We start from the raw sequence: 19,105 nt of genomic DNA on the forward strand, positions 1-19,105 counted from the left end.
GTTATTAGTTCTCTCGGCCATTCAACTTCTTTTTGTACATTATAAAAAGTTAAAAGCAGGTGAATTAAAAAAAAATATTAGATTGAAGGAAAGACCTGATCTGTACGTTACATAGATGGTTGCATAAACCGCATAGACTAGTATTAGGCTACAAGTAGTCTGATTTATTTATATAATCTGTTTCTCATCATGATGTAGTGATTTTTGACACACAGCAGCTGTATATGCTGACCTCAGAATATCATGGAGATTTGCAGAAGGCTTATTTTAACCTAGTCAAGTGGAAATTGCTAAGAAAACAAGGGTCCCACTTGATGTTAGGTGGCCTTAACAACTATGTACTTACATTTCAATTACTAATTTGACTTTTTTTGTTACTTATATTTTTAAAAACACCTATATGCAGTCACATTTGTAATTCATTTCTGTAAATACATTTATAATTACACTGTTGACCCATACCTTAACCCACTCTTAACCTACCCATAGCAACAAACCTGTCCCTAACCTTACCCGTATCCCACCTCTATAGCAGCAAAAGTGTTTTGCATTACAATACGATCACAATAAGTGCATTTTACTTATTTTTGAATGTAAGTACATAGCAGTTAAGGCCACCTTATATCAAGTGTAACCGAAAGAAGTACTTGAAAGCGTATCGGATCTCCATCGTAGGATCATAAATGCCAAGCATCTCACTCTGGGACATCACACATCTATAGCCCCAGCCGTGTATCTCCAGTGAGATGTTTTAACCTTGCTCTTTAGCTTGAGCTGTCCACCGAACGGTCCTTCCCATGATGCCCGCCTGTGACTGACTCAGCATGTTTCTTGCACCCTCCGAGTGAAGCTGAGGAAATGATGAAATCCCACTGCAACAGCGGCACAATTCACATTTTGTTGCCTTCAGCTCATGTCACGGACATTTAGTAGAGAGTCTGCTTCAGGACAGATTTGGTAGAGATGATGCTGTTGTCCTTTAATATATAACCAGCGGTTCTTAAGAGCTTCCTGTAGAGCCCCATTATCTGCTTGGGAAGCAACGGTTAATCATAACATTCCTTCACCAGCCATTTAATATGTAAACTACGGGGAAAGTTTCCTCTTTCAGCCTTAGCTACCTTTACCTCCGTTGACCTGATTCTGGTTGAGACCTCCTGGAACTCTGTGGATGGGTTTCGCGTGGTTTACATGTCTGAGGGACACTTTGATAAACGCAGATCGAATTTAAAGCTTAACTTGGTGTTCCAGACCCGTTTTAATCTTGCGGGTGACATGATGTTTGCATAACTGAAAGAAAAACATTTTCAAGGAAGCATTTTGTTAGCCAAGTTTGGAAAGAAAACATCTGGTAAACCCAAATATTTGTGTAGAGGTTACTTTTTTGTATTGGACTGAACTTTAAGCGGGCTTCAACTAGCGATGCGGCTAACTTAACTACACTTTTATAGTAGTTGGTTTTCCAGCAACAATACTAAATAAACATATTCTATTAAAACATATTATTATTATTAATTAATAGGAGTAAAATAGTAAACACTACAGTATGTAGGTCTTTTTCTTAGTATATAGTGGAATACTTACCAGATCTCATCCATTATATTGGCGTGTTGTCTAGTTTTAGCTGTAGAAATGTGTCTGATGCTGTCACTCTAATAGAAATCTATTCATTTGTTTATAACAATATGCGATTAAAAGCTTTGGTTCAATTTTAATATGATAACTCTAAAAAATGTTATTAAAATATATTGCCAATCGAGCCACTGGTATAGGCTGCCTTTTCTTAGTAGCTGTGTTGTAACTCTCTGTAGCCGTAGTTGGACTGTTGTAACTTACACATATCTTGAAGCCTGACAAACTCCAGTTTCAAAGAATCCCTCCCAGCACTGTTCTGCTGTCATCTCTAATCTGGAGTAAATCACAAGGTAAATTACTACATTTTTGAGGAACCCTGCTGCAAGTCTCTGCGTGTTTCATACCGTCCCGAGATGCTCGGGCTAAACGACATTTGCTACGTGTTGCAATCAAGAATCCAAACGGAAACATATGACGCTTACAAAACGTATTACAGTTCAGTGATTAGTTTGAATGTTGTTTAATATCTAATTTTGTGTGTGTGTGTGTGTGTGTGTGTGTGTATGGTAACATTCACTGTTACGTTTCATGTTACAGTGTTGCGCTGCACTTGTTTTCCAGTCTTTTAGCTTTCTCACAGTCTGTTCAAGTGTTCACTTGTTTGTCATTAGCACTTCCTTCTATTGTATGATCTTTCAGCAGCTAATCAAAGTGTCGCATTTCAGTTTTTTTCCCACACAATTAACCAGACTAAGTTTGGGTTGCACTGTTAGTGTTTTTGCAGTCATGCATTATACTGTTACCCTGCATTTATTAAATTATATTACATTATAGAGGCACACGGTGACATTTGTCTTCAGTGGGATTCTAAAGAACCCCTTGTTCAATGAACTGCCCTACTTTCAAAACCACTTAAGTGGTTTTAGTTTCTGTATCGTCACACCCTCATAAATCGTCCTATCATTTATCTATTCAACATTTATTAAAAGTAATAGCCTGTGACACAGCTTTATTTTCATTCATTCATTCATTTGCGCTCTCTCTGATTCTGCTGGCATCTATGCTCCTGCTTACAGTCTTCCCCCTCAGGGCACCGTAAATTATCTAAAGTGGTGTGAAACAATAGTGACCAGAGCATGCCAGCACACACACAGGCATGGGGGTTATTCTGAGACACGCAAAGCTCATCGGGAGACAGGATCTCACTCCTTTTGTATGTATATTTAACTTGAATTCACTCAGATGTCAGCCAGGCACGCACGTGTACACTCCCCTTTGCTTTTTTTTTTTAACAAAACTGGGATGATGTTGTGATCGCATTTAAGAAAATCGTAACAAAAGAAAGCACAGGGATTTTTTTATGTTGACTTTGTGTTAAAGTGAAAGCTGGAAAAGGAGAGGGCATGCAATAGCCCCTCAGAAAACACACGTGACTAGACTTCTAGACTCTCATTGTTTTTTCCTTCCAGAGAGGAAGGTCAGAGTATTGAGTCAGGATCTTCTAGGTGCTGCCTTGAATTTTTCATATGGCAATTGATATGTGCCTATAACTATTTATTTATTTTTTTACATTTCTGCTTTGAATTTGCACAGTAAATGTATCATAAAAGTAGGCCATATGACAATTATTTAAGAACTATTACAGAAAATGTAAAAAAAGTAAGTTAATTTTTTTTTGCCGTACAGTGAGGGTGCTGTGGTAGAAGTGAGACAGGTGTTCCTGTAGCATGCGTGTCTGCAAACATATACTTGCATGTGTGGTTTTTATGTATGCACATTGTGGCCTGTGCCTTATCATTTTGCACACCCTCAGAACCCCTCATAATTGTTTCTGTGGTTTAACCTGGACCGCTTGCTTTGTTTTTCACTCAGTGACCCCTTATTTCTGCTGTGCTCTGCCTGTTTTCCTGTAAATCACTCCCTGCTTCTTGTTCCGCCTTGAAGAATTAACTTCACAAAGTTTGCACATTTGGCTTGGGTGTTGTCTCTGTCTCAGTATGCATGATGTAATTGGTTTATTTTTGGGGGGGGGGTAACACTTTATTTTAAGGTTACACCTATTAGTTGCTTGTTAGCATGCATATCACTAGAATATTAGTCATTAATTAGTGCTAATTAAGCCTTATTAATGCTTTATTATACATCCCTAGTGCCACCCGATAACTAAACTTAACAACTACTTTACTAACAGATGAATAGTTAACAAGTGTTACGCATTCCATTGCAAATGAGATTTTTCAGTGTAAAGACTTTTACAATGAAATGCAGAATCAAAAATATGCTGATAAACGATAAAACCTTTGCTTTTTTCCCATACGTCGAAAGAATGCAATGACATATGGAACTATGTCTTTTTTAATAATTGACTTTTTAATAATTGTCCTATGGCCTACATTTATGATACATTTACTGTGCTTTATTTGGTCTGTGAACGTGAGCAGCTTGAACATTAAAAATCTCCTTTTTTATGCTCCATGATTCTAACATCAAGTAACCCAGGTTTCAAGCTAACGATGAAAAAATTTACACTTTTGCGGAACTATATAACTTTAAGGCTTCCAGTTAAACTTGGGTAGGACATGTACTGATTTGTAACCTCTTAAATATTTATTTTGGTTTTCATAATGGCTAGTTTTTTTCCGGTGATGTGAACAGGATAACCAAGCTATGGCCTCAGTGGAAAACAGCCCTTCCAGAGGTGCTCTAGCATGTATGCTGTACGTTTAAAACACACGGCCACATGTGGTTTCTATAAATAACTCTTGTGCTGAAGTCACTCTGGAATTCTGTCCAATGGGCGGGTTTCATAAGTGCTGTTTCCTCAACTTGAAATGTTTTTGTGTGGTGTGCAGTTGTGCAAATATACTACCTAGGGGTCTGTAAGATGTTTAAAATGCTCTTTTAAGTTCAGCAAGGCTGCATTAAAACAGTAATATTGTAAATAGTATTACAGTTTAAAAGCACTTTTTCTATTGTAATTTATTTTCAAGTATAATGAATTTCCGAGAGCTTTTTTGACAGTCTTCAGCGTCACAGATTACGCAATTACTTCTTTTTGTCTTTACTATTCATTTTTTGACATAAAAATAAATTGTTTTGACCCTAAGCATTTAAACAGATGTGTATTAGTATCATACCTGTTTGTTTGCATACATATCCATTAAAAACTCAGGATGTTTTGGTGCTTTTATACAAACAAAAATTTCTTAAAGATAATTTTGAATCACCATTAACAATGAGCAGTTTACACACTCTTCCCGAAAAGGAAAACAGCTCCCAGACAAGTGCTTTGTTCTTTTTTTCAGAGAAATTATGATTAATCCTTGAAAAGGAAGAAGGGAAGCCATGTCATTCTTTGGCTTAGACTGTATGCGGAAGAAAGAAAGAGGTACATGCGTGACACACAGCTCAGACATCAAAACACTGTCAAAACAAAGTCTTTCATCACTCAAAAGTGAATTGTCGTTTTTGTGTTGTTAAGATGGTGAAGTATGAAGAGACGTTCATTGGTTGATTTCACCAAAACGTGATGTTGAAAATGTCGTACATTTATAAAATACATGCAATTCTCTCTGTATTTTCATCTAGAGGTGGAGAGAAAAATCAGAGCAAATGACAGAGAATATAACTCATCCTTCAAATATGCCGTGAGTATAAATTCAGGAAACTGACAGAAAATCTACAGAAAATGAACATTTATATTTTGTCTGATGATGACATAGGCGTCATCATGACATTATATCCACCAAACAGTTTCTTCCCAACAGATTATACTTATTGTCAGATGTCTTTCCGTTAAAAATGGCAACTTATTTATACAACATCGTTTATCACTTGTTATTTATATTTGGAAATGACTTCCAGCATGAGTAATCTTTAAACAAACCGCATCGCAAGATGTAGCATGATATCTGGACGACACTACTGACGCAATCTTTCATGTCTATTTGTTCTTCCTGAAGACCAATTCCATCAAGACCTCCAAATACAACCCCTTCACTTTTCTGCCTCTCAACTTGTTCGAGCAGTTCCAGAGGATCGCGAATGCCTATTTCCTCTTCCTGCTCATCCTACAGGTGTGTAAAATCCAAGTTTAGAGAGAGAAGCACTGGAAACGGGTTACGAGGCCGATGCGTCCTTAAAATGTTTTCATTAGCACTTATAAAATTAATAAATGCATGAATAGGGATTTGAATGCAAAGTCTGGCCAATTCAGAGGAAGTGAAATTCTTTCAGGATGTTTCCTCAATTTGACATATTTACTTTAGTCATACATATTGCAAAGAATGGGTTGTAGTGTGGCCCTCACTTCCCATATCAAACCTACGCCCCACACGTTCTAAATGACTCAATCTTGCACAATAATGACCATCTCATGACCCTATATCTTCATTTACTCGCTCTTCACTAGCACCGACTTTGAAGTCGCTTGACATCAGCCATTTTTATTACTCACTGCAACCGCTAAAAAGCACATGATCAATAAGAGACAATATTTTCTTAAGCTCAGATCATATACGACGTGCAACGTCTCTGGCTCACAATACAGTAACTGCATGTACGTTGTTGCCATTACTTTAATGTCATATTCCCACATTTAAAGCGCATTACCATTTTTTGTTTTCGTAGGTTATTCCTGAAATTTCTTCCCTGTCCTGGTTCACCACTGTCGTCCCACTAGTCTTAGTATTATCAGTGACTGCAGCCAAAGATGCCACTGATGATATTGTAAGTACACACATGTGACTATATACAATAAACTGAAGACCCATTCATTCTTTGCTTGCATTTCGTTCTTTTTCCCCTCCTGAGAGGAAACTGCGAGATCTGACTGCGATTAGTATTTGCCAAATTATTCCTTTAAAGGAATAGCCCGCCTCCCCAACAAAAATACAGTTGTCATTATTTCCTCACCCTTGTTTTGTTCCAAACATGTATGACTTTCTTTCCTCTGCTAAACACAGAAGAGGACATTTTGAATGTTGATATCAAAGCTGGTTTGATCCCACTGACTTACACCGCATTGTTTGTCCAAGCTATAAAAGTCAATGGGAACAAAGCAGTTTAGCTACCAGCATTAGAAAGCAGTATTCTGCTGTAGAAAGAAAGTCGCACAGGTTTGTAACATTTTGTTGATAATTTTATACAATGTAGTACTGGATAGTTTCTCCCCACCGATCATTTTTGGTCAAAATGTGATTCAGAGGACCTTCAAACTTTCTGCCAGATCCCAAACTGAGCTAACTCTGGGTTTCCCGTGCTCTTGTTGTGAGTCTTACGGAAATAAATTGACATTTAGTTAATGGGACTGGCAGCATTTACTACAATATGTCTAATTTAAATGCCCTTTACTTTGGCACACGGGCGTCATCAAGCAAACTTTCCTCTGAGCAGCAGAAAATCGTAAAAGCGAAAGGTTACGGATCTAAAATTTGTCAACGTCGGGCTGGAAAATTTGATACAGTTAACAGGAGCCACCTCACCCTCAGCAGGAATACAATAGTCCTTATGTTCCTGCTGAGGGGAGTGAAGGGGAATTAGGGAATCGCACTCCTCGCCCCTCCTCTCCTCTTTCTCTAGCCTTCAAAAACCGGGATGAGCTGGTCTCTGGATGCAGAAGGTCTTGGCATTTGAAGACAGAGATTTCTCTTCTGTCTTCAAAAATCCATTTATCCCACGAGAGCTTGCGTTACATTTCTGTTTTTGCTTTCATTTCATTTCCTACATGATTTGAAAAAAGTCTTTTTTTCCCCTCTCTCTCTCTCTCTCTCTCTCTCTCTCTCTCTCTCTCTCTCTCTCTCTCTCTCTCTCTCTGACAGAATCGCCACAGAAGTGACAGGAAGGTGAATAACCGTAAAGTGAATGTGCTCATCAGCGGAAAGTGAGTGGCTGTCAAGTTTTGTTTGTCGCTGCCTGTCTGTCTTGTTATCTACGCACCTTTTCGAATATGAAAACCAAATGCAATCAGAGGTACTGTGAGTTCAGTAGTTTGCTGTCATAGTTTTCTAACTTTAGTTTTGGTACATGTTTCAGTAATATATCATATCACTCATACTATAAATGTGCTCTCTACGTGCTGTAGCTCAAAACAGGTACGTTTAGTTCGTCCGTACACTTTCTAGAGCCCAAAGCTTTGGCCCATTTAGCCCAGGAAAGCTTTGAATTTGAAACTAACCAAAAAACAAACACATCAGTCACAACAGGACACAGCTGTAGACGCATCGAAAGGGTCTTCCTGTTTTTAGATCACGCACACAATGAATGGCTGCTCGAATGAAACCTCAGTTTTCTATTTTTGAAATAATTTTCCTGGTGGTCCCTCGTCAGGTTTAAAATGTGTCAGTAAGAATGTGCTCATAATTAATGTTGAGTTAAACAGAAACATATGACCAACACACCCTGGCTGTTGAAACTTGTCATCAGAATGATGCGGTGTATGTGGTAGACATATTTTGTTCTCTTGCTTTCAAAATAGATTGACGAGCGAGAAATGGATGAATGTGCAAGTGGGAGACATCATAAAGTTGGAGAACAACCAGTTTGTCACAGTAATACATTTTACAGATTTAGATAACATTAAGTGCATTGAAACGTTTAACTGTATGTCTCACCTTAAAGATTTAGGATCGGATGCAAATTTATATTGATAACTAACATCACTTTGTCTCTCTGTTTCATCCCCAAAGGCAGATTTGCTTCTGTTGTCCAGCAGCGAGCCTCTCAACTTAGTCTACATTGAAACGGCGGAGCTGGATGGGTGAGTACAAGAAACAAAAAGAAGCATTGGGGTTTTTTTTATAACATATTGGAATACCGATTGCCTGATTTCATGTTTATGTCGTCTTTTTTGCTTTTTGTCACACAGAGAAACCAACCTGAAGGTTAAACAGTCTCTGACTGTAACGGGAGACATGGGAGACAATTTAGAGGCTTTGGCTGCATTCAATGGTGAGGAGAAAGAGAGAGAGAGTGGCCTTAACTACTATGTGCTTACATCAGAAAATAAGTACAATGTACTTACTGTGTTCGTATTGTATTGCAAAGCACTTTTGCTGCTATTTAGGTGGGATACGGGTAAGGTTAGGGACAGGTGGCTTGTGTGGGTAAGTTTAAGGGTGGGTTAAGGTGTAGATGTAATTACATATAGGTATTTCTAGTGCAATGTACATGCAAAACGTATGTACATAATAAGTGCATTGTGTCAAATTATTACTTTAAAGGTAAGTACATTGTAGTTAAGGCCACCTAATATAAAGTTTGAACCCTAAAGTTATTAAAAACCAGAATCAGAATTTCTGTTAAGCTCAAAAGATGAATACAGAATGCTAACATTAGATGGTAAGGTACAAGATGCAAAAAAAGTGCAAAAAAAAAAGCCCAGACTCTTTAATACTGCTCAACTATATATTTTCAGTATGCAGCTTTACATCTTTACAATGAATTTTGAGTCAGACTCGAAGGTTACTTTATTAAAGAATAAAATTGAAATAGTATCCTATACATATGACGATGATCACACATCAGAAATATGTAAGAATTTGTTACTAGTCTGGGTTACTCCATGATTATTCTCCATTCATAGACAACCAAAGGGGGAGGGGCATGTCCAAAGTTAAACCAAAGGACCTATATACGATTACTGACCCCTCCTACTCTGAAAACCTTTTCAGCGTCTCTCCTTCATACAGATGTTAATCTCATTACTAGTTAATATTTTAGGAAAGGAACTTGATTCAGCAACACACTACCCTTTCCAAATCTTTTTTTTCTCTTATTTGGCCTTTCCAGAGATGGAAAATAGCGCATATTCCTATTTTTAATCATTTTTTTGTTCTTGTGTTCTAAACATTACAGGCAACAAGATAAAACTTTTTTTTCATGCCCAACTTACATGTCTGCTAAAATAAGCGCAAATGCATACGTTTTTTCCAAAACCAGATTATCCGAGCTATGTGATTCACACACACACACAAAAAAAGTAATGAAATGAAATGTAACAGAACTTCTAACTCTTCCAAGTCTTTTCGGCTTCTGAGCAATAACATTTTCCTCTGGTTTTCTCTGTGCTTCTGTTTTCAGGGGAGGTGTGCTGTGAGCCTCCTAACAACCGTCTGGATCGCTTTACAGGCACACTGACATTCGGCACGCAGAAATACTCTCTGGACAACGAGCGAGTCCTGCTGAGGGGCTGCACGCTCAGAAACACAGACTGGTGCTTTGGCCTGGTGTTGTTTGCAGGTAATAAAGTCAGGCAGATGTGTGGTGTGTGCTCTGGAGCTGTCTGGCGTCCCTGTTCAATTCCCCTTTATTGCTGCAGAGAATGTGTGTGCTGTATGCTTTTAAGGGTATAAAATGGTTTGCCAGCCCATAGACTAAATAGACTAGACAAATAATGACTTTTAGATAAATAATATTTTGGCTTTATAAATGAAATCATTGCAGTGGTTTGTTGTCCTGAGGAAAAATGATCATGGTTCATATATATTTATATATATATTATGACTTCAGGACCAGAGACTAAGTTGATGCAGAACTGTGGAAAAAGCACCTTTAAGAGGACAAGTATCGATCGACTGATGAATGTACTGGTGCTCTTTGTAAGTATATAGTTCTTTTACGTCAAGATACGTTCCATCTTTTATACAGCATATGTGTGCATATATATGTTGGCCTAGTAATACTTTTATTTCGCAAGGATGTATTCAATTCAACAAAAGTGACTAAACACTTTTACTATTAAAAAAATGAAAAACAATTAAGTAGCGAATTGTTTTCATATAAAAAAGACTCCTGAGCACCAAATCTGCATATTAGAATGAACTGTAAAAAACAATAGTTGTTTCATCTTGATACCATAACTTGTTACCACGCTGCCTAAATCACTTTTATAAAGTAGTTACCTTAAAATCAAAACAACATCAATTGTGATTTCACAGCATTACTCTTCTTGCTTTTTAGTGTGAAGAAACAATAAAAATGAACAAAAAAGTGAATATATTAGTAGTAGACTGTATCTGTTCATATGATATTTAATGCATTTCATTAGAACGTGAGCAGATGGTTGGTAACTCTAAATGAACACATTTGATCTCTTTGCAGATTTTTGGGCTTTTGGCTCTGATGTGTATTATTCTGGCTGTGGGGAACGGGATTTGGGAAAACCATGCAGGGTCAAAGTTCAATGCCTTTCTTCCACGGAAAGAGAACACTGCATTTTCAGCGTTCCTCACTTTCTGGTCTTACATTATAATCCTCAACACCGTGGTGCCCATCTCATTATATGTCAGGTAGAGTGTGATCTTGTGCTGCATATATGTTTGTTTTCTGTGAAAAGTAACATTAGTTCAAACTACCGACAAAATTGAGACTTTTCAAAAATCTGGGAGCAAAGTTGTAGGACTTTGTTAGTACCGAAGAAATATTCAGCATTATTTCTAGGAATCTTTTGCACTTTTGGCTCTAATGCTGCTGTAATTTTTCAATTAAAGCTTTGACAAAAATTGTCACGATGATGCATGTCATTTTCATTCTCTCTTTTTATATTGCAGTATGGAAGTAATTCGGTTAGGCAACAGTTACTACATCAACTGGGACAGGAACATGTATCATGCACGGTCTGACACGCCAGCTGAGGCTCGAACCACAACCCTCAACGAAGAGCTCGGTCAGATCAAATACATCTTCTCAGACAAAACCGGCACGCTCACCCAGAACATCATGACCTTCAACAAATGCTCCATTAATGGGAAATCTTATGGTCAGGACCAGTCCCACATGCATGCAGTTTATTATATTTGTGGCCCTGTATTATTTTTAAAGATTTCCAAGAAACAAACCCCACCCCCCGTGGCGATCAAACAGCCAGATACTGTTTGAACTTAAAAGTGTGTTTTCTCTGCTCTACAGGAGATGTTATTGACCACTATGGACAGAGGCTGGAGATCACAGAGGTGAGAAACAAAGTCTCAAACAATCGCAAGGGATTTTAATGAGTCTGCTGGGTTAATGAGTTTGCGTTTGCTGATAGGAAATGACACCAGTGGATTTCTCCTTTAACCGGCTTGCAGATCCAAAATTTTTCTTTTATGATCACGCTCTGGTAGAAGCTATGAAGCTGGAGCTTCCAGATGTTCATGCTTTCTTCAGATTGCTCGCGCTCTGTCACACTGTCATGGCCGAAGAGAAAAAGGAGGGTGAGTGCAAAAAAGGCTTTTCTAGCTTACATTTTCCGTCTTGTTTTCGGCCAAAATATCCAAAAATTCTTAAATCAAGAAGGATTCTCTGGACAGTTGAAAAACAAAAAGGTTTTTGCTTGAAACAAGCAATGGGGTGAGCAAAATAATCATGTTTTCTGTTTGAAAGAAGTGCGTAACGCGCCTTAGCCGTTTACCGTATGTGTACATTAAAACATGCATTGTTATCTTTTTAGTTAATTAATTATTTTACTCTCAATTTACTCTGTAGGTGATCTGGTCTACCAGGCCCAGTCTCCTGATGAGGGGGCTCTGGTCACAGCAGCACGTAATTTCGGCTTTGTGTTCCGCTCTCGCACCCCAGAGACAGTGACAATAGAGGAGATGGGGATTCAGAGGAGCTACGAGCTGCTAGCCATCTTGGACTTTAACAATGTGCGAAAAAGGATGTCTGTAATTGGTATGCTTACTCTTGAACGAACAGTTTACCCAAAAATTTGAATTTCCTGAAAATGTACTCCCCCTCAGTCCATCCGATATGTAGACGAGAATCTTCATGAGAAAAAAATCGGAGAAAGTTAGCATTGCATCGCTTGCTCACTAATGGTTGCTCTGCAGTGAATGGGTGCCGTCACAATAATCACAAAAACACAATAATCTCACGCAGCTCCCGTCTGTTAATTATTGCCTTGTGATGTGAAAAGTTGTGCACTTGTTGTAAACAAATTCATCATTAATGCCTTTTTATAAATTCATTGCTTTTGGCTAAAATAGTCCTAACCCTGGTTGGTTTTCTCATATGAATCAGGAAAGATATATACACATATCAAGCACTGTTTACAAATTTGTTATAGAAATATATTTTAAACCGATATATCGGTGGGTTTTGATTTGTATTTTTCAAGTATTCCATTGTAGATGATGCACTGATTTATATTAATTTGTTTTTTTACACATACAGTATTCATCTTTGTAAGTAACGTGGCATTACAGTCGCGTAGATTACTTAGGGGTTATATTGACATTTCTATTCTGTGTTTTAAATTTAATTCTGACGGCACCCATTCACTGCAAATGAGTGATTGGTGAGCAATCACTGTAAAGCTAAATTTCTTAAAATATACTAGCTAAATGTCTTTTTAGCGTAAACCATTGCTTTAAGGGTTCTCCTCGGCTCTTCTCATGTTGTGTTTTTTCTTACAGTTCGTAATCCAGAGGGCAAGCTCTCCCTTTACTGTAAAGGAGCCGACACCATCGTATATGAGAGACTCCATCCCTCCTGCAGCGAACTGATGAAGGTCACCACAGAGCACCTCAATGTGAGTCAACACCAGAGGGCTCTAGTGAGACTGCAAAGAGTGTATTTATCCCTCTCAGAGCTTCAAATTATATCTTGCACAGTTTAGACAATATAGCTCTTTCCCATAACCTTGTGAGCTGCCTGTCTGTCAACATTGAATTAATTATTAGAACATCATAAATAGGTGATCTCTATTGAAAACTGTACAGATATACCCACAACTGAGTGCCCGTCATTCACAGAGATACAGTACATATGCTGTAAATCTTGCTCACTGAATATAGATTTGATCGTGCAGTCTCTCAGTATCTATTTCTCTCTGCCTCCGTAGGAGTTTGCTGGCGAGGGGTTGAGAACTCTTGTTCTAGCATATAAGGATTTGGATGAGGAATATTTTTCAGAGTGGAAACAGCGCCACCATGAGTCCAGCGTGGCTCTGGAGGACCGGGAGGAGAAACTTGAGAAGCTGTACGAGGAGATAGAGAAAGACATGATGGTATGAACAAAACACACAAGAGCATAATTAGAGGTTATAGTCTTTACGTTGGCTGCTCTGTTTAATATACCTTTCATTTTTTTGCTAAAGTGTTTTTGCTGTTCATTTTGTATAGTTAATCGGGGCCACTGCAATCGAAGATAAACTTCAGGATGGAGTCGCTCAGACTATTGAACAGCTGGCCAAAGCCGAAATCAAAATCTGGGTGCTCACTGGCGACAAGCAAGGTGCTTCATTATTTAATTACAACATTTCTTCATGCTATTTGAGGCCCTTAATCACATCCCCGATTCTGACTGGTGCGTGTTGCCTAATTTTCTGTGCCGTGCATCTCATGCTATGAAGAGAGGAATAAATGCATTAAGCAACATAATCTCTTCCCAAAGAATATTTTGTTATTTAAACTAAAACTTCTATGTTTCATATCATGAAAATGCAATGATTCGGTTACGTAACATAATGAGGTCGGCGCTTGTGTCATGTATAATCATTATGTAATGTACTGATTATCCACCATTTGTGTGTGTGTGTGTGTGTGTGTGCACCTGGTATTCATCATGTTATGGGGGACAGATTCCAGTCAATTTTGACCTTGAGGATACATTTTTTTAGATCCCCATGAGAAAACAAGCTTATAAAACATACAGAATGAATTCTTTGCCAGCAAAAATTCCAGCAGTTTCCTGTAAGGGGTAGGTTTAAGTGTAGGGTTGGTGTAGGGCAATAGCACATACAGTTTGTACAGTATAACCAATACACCTATTGAGTAAAACATGGAAACACAACAATGTGTGTGTGTGTTGGCAGTGCTAATTAAGTTCTGTTATTGATAAATTAACAAGTGGCCCACTGAAAACGTTCTTGTTTCTATCTGCTGTCCCTAACAGAGACGGCTGAGAACATCGGCTACTCATGTAACCTGCTGAGGGAGGAGATGAACGACGTGTTTATTGTTGAAGCTCACTCACCCGAGGAGGTCAGACAGGAGCTGAGGTAATATATCTCATGCGGATGGCATAATATGTATCATATATTGAGTGCTAAATGTCAAAAGTCCTAGTTTATCCAAAAATGTCCAAATTTTTCCTAGTGACGATTTTTTTTCCCCCTGCTTCTGTTTTTAGACTTTTGTGCATGTTGCTTTGCATTTTATATATGAATTGTGACTTTCTTGCAAAGGGATGCCCGTCTGAAGATGAGTCCTGCTACTGAACAAGACAAATTCCTTATTCCTGAGGTCATCTTGGGTGATACCCCTAAAGTGGTTCAGGATGAAGATGTAACCGGAGACTACGGATTAGTGATAAATGGACACAGCCTGGTAAGAAAGTCTCTTTCTCTCTGTGCTTTCTTCTGAGATGGATGTGTCCGCACGGAGTGAGACCATCTTATTTGCCGTTGTGATCTTTGGGTTTGTAGGCGTTCGCTCTGGAGAGCAACATGGAGCTGGAGTTTTTGCGGACGGCTTGCATGTGCAAGACGGTCATCTGCTGTCGGGTGACTCCTCTGCAGAAAGCTCAGGTGGTGGAGCTGGTCAAGAAATATAAAAAAGCGGTCACTCTAGCCATAGGAGATGGAGCTAACGACGTCAGCATGATTAAAGGTGAACTCAACTTTACAACAATACAGATGCATAATGCAATTAACAATCAACTTGTATTGTTATATAAATTTTAGACAAAATAAAAAGGTTTCAAATGCACCTGCATATATCAAAATTTTGAGCCCTTGTTTTTAGCAGTGCTGTGTTTTTGTTTTCTTTGTATAATATTCTAGTATTTAATTAAAGTATTAATATTTTCAGCGTTAATTAACATTTTAGTTTTATTTTTTTTCATATTTTATTTTATTTCATTTTAGTTTTAGTTTTTAGTAACTCAAATTAAGCTTATTTCAGTCAGTTCTAATTTTCAGTTTTAATCTGATATTTGTATTTTATTTTATTTTTATTTTAGCTTTTTTTTTTTTTGTAATAGTTACATTTTACTAAACAATACCAATATTGTAGTACTAAGACCATCTACTTGTTGTTTATTACTCTTTTGCTGTGCTGATGCTTGTGCTTTTAAAAAAAAAATAATTCAGTGTGACATATTACACAAGCTTTATTATTTTTTATTATTATTAATTTTTTATTTGACATTAATCTCATCGTCTTCTCCTTCCGCAGCGGCTCATATAGGTGTGGGTATCAGCGGTCAGGAGGGGATGCAGGCAGTGCTGTCCAGTGACTTTTCTTTTGCTCAGTTTCGTTTCCTGCAGCGCCTCCTGTTGGTACACGGCCGATGGTCGTACCTGCGCATGTGCAAGTTCCTGCGATACTTCTTCTATAAGAACTTCACCTTTACCTTTGTGCACTTCTGGTATGCATTTTTTTGCGGATTTTCCGCTCAGGTGAGCCAAGTGCAAACTGTTTTTTTCCGCTTGTATTCACCCCTGCAAAGGCTTACTTAATTATTCACAAAAAGCGTTTTTTGCCTCTTTGTATGTCTTTCTAGACGGTGTATGATGAAGGCTTTATCACTTTGTATAACTTGGTATACACCGCCCTGCCTGTTTTGGGAATGAGTCTGTTTGACCAGGTATGTTGTTTGGTGTTACATGGAATTAAAATTTATATATATCTGTCTATATTCGGAATTTAGACAGTTATGAAAGGATAACATGTTAACCTTCAAGCAACATTAAAGGGGTCATATGATGTTGCTGGAAAGAACATTATTTTGTGTATTTGGTATAATGCAATGTGTCTATGCAGTTTAAGTAAAAAAAAACAGCATTTTCCACATACTGTACATTATTGTTACTTAATGAAATGGGTTGATTTGTACAAAGTTTATTGTTGTAAAAGGTGTGCTCTGATTGGCCAAAATTACTTATTATAATGAATTAGTACTGTTTTTTTACGCTTTGTGCCTCGTAAACATGACAAGCATTATTCTATGCCGCTCAAAACTCGTGTTTGAATAATAAGTATCAGGTTCTTTTAATAAGAAAACGTAACTTATTTCGGTTGTGAGTTAGAAGCACCAGACTGTCCTTGCAGAGTTAGAATTGCCTCACTTTATAGTCTCTGTGCACAGGTTTTAGCTGTCAATCCTCTGTAAATGCACTGAACACACTTTAATATTTAATATATAACTGTTCTGGAACAGTGTAGTAAATACAACTTAACCACTGATTTCTAGTTGTGTTTCTAGTTTCACTTTCACAACGAAACACAGCGTCTCCAGAACATGGCGCCAGCAACAACGCTATAACGAGAATAATAGCTCTGCCTTCTTTCTTTGCGTCAACATTTTGACGTAGAAAAGTGGGGGTGGGTTTCAACGAGTCGTTTTAGGGGGGCACGGACAAGTCATAACTTTTATAAAAAATATCTCTTTGGTTTTGAAACTTTAGGGATTTCGGTTCACCACGATCTTGTTTGTTAAAAAGATGAATGAGACCTTGTAGTATTTCAGCTGTATATTATTGGTTAGAAATGAAGTGGATCGTTGAAATGAAACGTGACTTGCATTGTTTGTTATGTTCCTCCAGGATGTGAATGCTGGCTGGAGTCTGGAGTACCCTCAGCTGTATGTGCCAGGGCAGCTGAGTCAGTACTTCAGTAAACGTGCTTTCATGATGTGTGCACTTCACAGCTGGTACAGCTCTCTGGTGCTGTTCTTTGTGCCTTACGCAGCCACATATGACACGGCGAGAGACGACGGCAAAGACGGCGCAGACTATCAGTCGTTCGCGCTGATCACTCAAACCTGTCTCACAGTCACTGTGTGTGTGCAGGTCAGTTTAACCGTGTGTTGCAGTTGAGTGTGTGATTCATCAGAAGTCTTTTTTACCCTAATTTCTGCTCTTTTTTCGTACAGTTGGGGCTGGACCTCTCATACTGGACTGTCGTCAATCATCTATTCGTTTGGGGAAGTTTGGGAATGTTCTTCATAATGACCTTCACCATGTACACTGATGGACTTTTCCGGTTACGTCCGTCTTCTTTTGCATTCATAGGTAAGCAGGGCTTGGAATTTGCAACGTGCATGTTATATCACATACTGTTTTTCAGACAAATTTTCAAGAAAATGTTGTTGCGTTTTACAGGAACTGCCCGAAATTGCCTTAACCAGCCCAACGTGTGGCTGACTGTTGCATTGACAGCTTTACTGTGTGTGCTGCCGGTGCTTGCTCACCGGTTCTTCTACAGCCAGATCTCTCCCACCATCAATGACAAGGTATATTAACCTCACAGTACTGATTCTCAAACACAGTTTAATTCACAATTCCATTTTCTTGCCAAATGACATCAGTATTCCATAAAGCACTCTATCAATTAATTTTAAGATCATTAATCAATCAAATTATTCTGTATATGCAGTAACTGACTGTTTATTTGCACATCCAAGTCTGTATTCAGATTGTATTAAGTCTTAATTTGCTGGGGTGTATTTGTAGCAATAGCCAAAAATACATTGTATGGGTCAAAAAGATTTTGATTTTAAAAAGAGTGTGTACTATAAAGATTTCCTACCATAAATATATTAAAACCGAATTTTTGATTAGTAATAAGAACTTCATTTGGACAGCTTTGAAGGTGATTTAGTATTTTGTGCACCCTCAGATTCTAGATATTCAAATGATTGTATCTCAGACAAATATCGTCCTTATAATAACCATACATTAATGGAAAGCTTATTTATGATAGCTTTCATACGATGTATAAATCTCAATTTCGAAAAAATTCACATTCATGGTTTTTGGGGTCCAGGGTCACAAATGTTTTTGTAATTGTGTGTAATGTAAATGATAGCAGTTTAATGAATAACACTGGTTGCACACGTGAACACTTTCATTTCGATTGTTGAATGCAGGTGAGGTATAAGGTGCGTCAGATGAAGGAGCCCGCTCCTCGTCCTCGTCGCCCCAGGCTCACCCGAAGGAGCACGCGGCGGTTCGGTTACGCTTTCTCTCACGCCCATGGTTATGGTGACCTCGTGACCTCCGGCAGATTTCTGCGGCGACCTGCAGCTGCTCGCACCATGGGCTTGATTCCCACAGGACGCTCTCCTGGGTTCAAGCCCACAGGTCGGTCCGCGGGTTACAGCCCGGTCGGGCGAGAACAGAACCCCAAACAAAAAGTAGAACCGACGTCACTGCAGATGTTCCGTGCGGTTAAAGACTCTTCCTTTTGAGGATGCAGCTTTTCAACCAGAGCTAGAACCAAAACCTTAGATGCTGTTTACAGGGTTTGTACTCTTGGGGACATATATATATATATATATATATATATATATATATATATATATATATATATATATATATATATATATATATATATATATATATATATATATATATATATATATATATATATATATATATATATGTGTGATCCATATATATATATATATATATACATATATATATATATATATATATATATATATATATATATATACACACACACTAAGAACAAAAGACTTGATTTCAAAATGTAAAAATCTTGTTAGGGAGTATACATTTGTCACTTAAAATGTGTGGATTACA

The 19,105-nt window shown here is 38.0% G+C and overlaps 1 protein-coding gene across 4 annotated transcripts in view; it reads left to right on the plus strand.

Annotated features, from left to right (window-relative positions):
- Positions 1–18,866, plus strand: part of atp8b5a (ATPase phospholipid transporting 8B5a) — a 21,252-nt gene extending 2,386 nt beyond the window's left edge. For all 4 annotated transcript variants that reach the window (XM_043240221.1, XM_043240218.1, XM_043240220.1 and 1 more), the window contains 27 exons: positions 4,881–4,963; positions 5,164–5,222; positions 5,538–5,651; positions 6,205–6,303; positions 7,395–7,456; positions 8,051–8,123; positions 8,262–8,332; positions 8,441–8,523; positions 9,655–9,813; positions 10,084–10,172; positions 10,675–10,862; positions 11,124–11,332; positions 11,482–11,525; positions 11,603–11,768; positions 12,040–12,228; positions 12,972–13,087; positions 13,400–13,564; positions 13,680–13,791; positions 14,452–14,557; positions 14,744–14,885; positions 14,984–15,167; positions 15,735–15,958; positions 16,063–16,146; positions 17,105–17,350; positions 17,434–17,572; positions 17,663–17,793; positions 18,430–18,866. In XM_043240221.1, the coding sequence (XP_043096156.1) occupies positions 4,921–4,963; positions 5,164–5,222; positions 5,538–5,651; positions 6,205–6,303; positions 7,395–7,456; positions 8,051–8,123; positions 8,262–8,332; positions 8,441–8,523; positions 9,655–9,813; positions 10,084–10,172; positions 10,675–10,862; positions 11,124–11,332; positions 11,482–11,525; positions 11,603–11,768; positions 12,040–12,228; positions 12,972–13,087; positions 13,400–13,564; positions 13,680–13,791; positions 14,452–14,557; positions 14,744–14,885; positions 14,984–15,167; positions 15,735–15,958; positions 16,063–16,146; positions 17,105–17,350; positions 17,434–17,572; positions 17,663–17,793; positions 18,430–18,750 (3,618 nt within the window). In that variant the 5' untranslated portion in view covers positions 4,881–4,920 and the 3' untranslated portion in view covers positions 18,751–18,866. The remainder of the gene's footprint in view (positions 1–4,880; positions 4,964–5,163; positions 5,223–5,537; positions 5,652–6,204; positions 6,304–7,394; positions 7,457–8,050; positions 8,124–8,261; positions 8,333–8,440; positions 8,524–9,654; positions 9,814–10,083; positions 10,173–10,674; positions 10,863–11,123; positions 11,333–11,481; positions 11,526–11,602; positions 11,769–12,039; positions 12,229–12,971; positions 13,088–13,399; positions 13,565–13,679; positions 13,792–14,451; positions 14,558–14,743; positions 14,886–14,983; positions 15,168–15,734; positions 15,959–16,062; positions 16,147–17,104; positions 17,351–17,433; positions 17,573–17,662; positions 17,794–18,429) is intronic.
- Positions 18,867–19,105: the final 239 nt, after the last annotated feature.

The sequence above is a fragment of the Puntigrus tetrazona genome, chromosome 5 (assembly GCF_018831695.1).
Source record: "Puntigrus tetrazona isolate hp1 chromosome 5, ASM1883169v1, whole genome shotgun sequence".
NCBI classification, from domain to species: domain Eukaryota; kingdom Metazoa; phylum Chordata; class Actinopteri; order Cypriniformes; family Cyprinidae; genus Puntigrus; species Puntigrus tetrazona.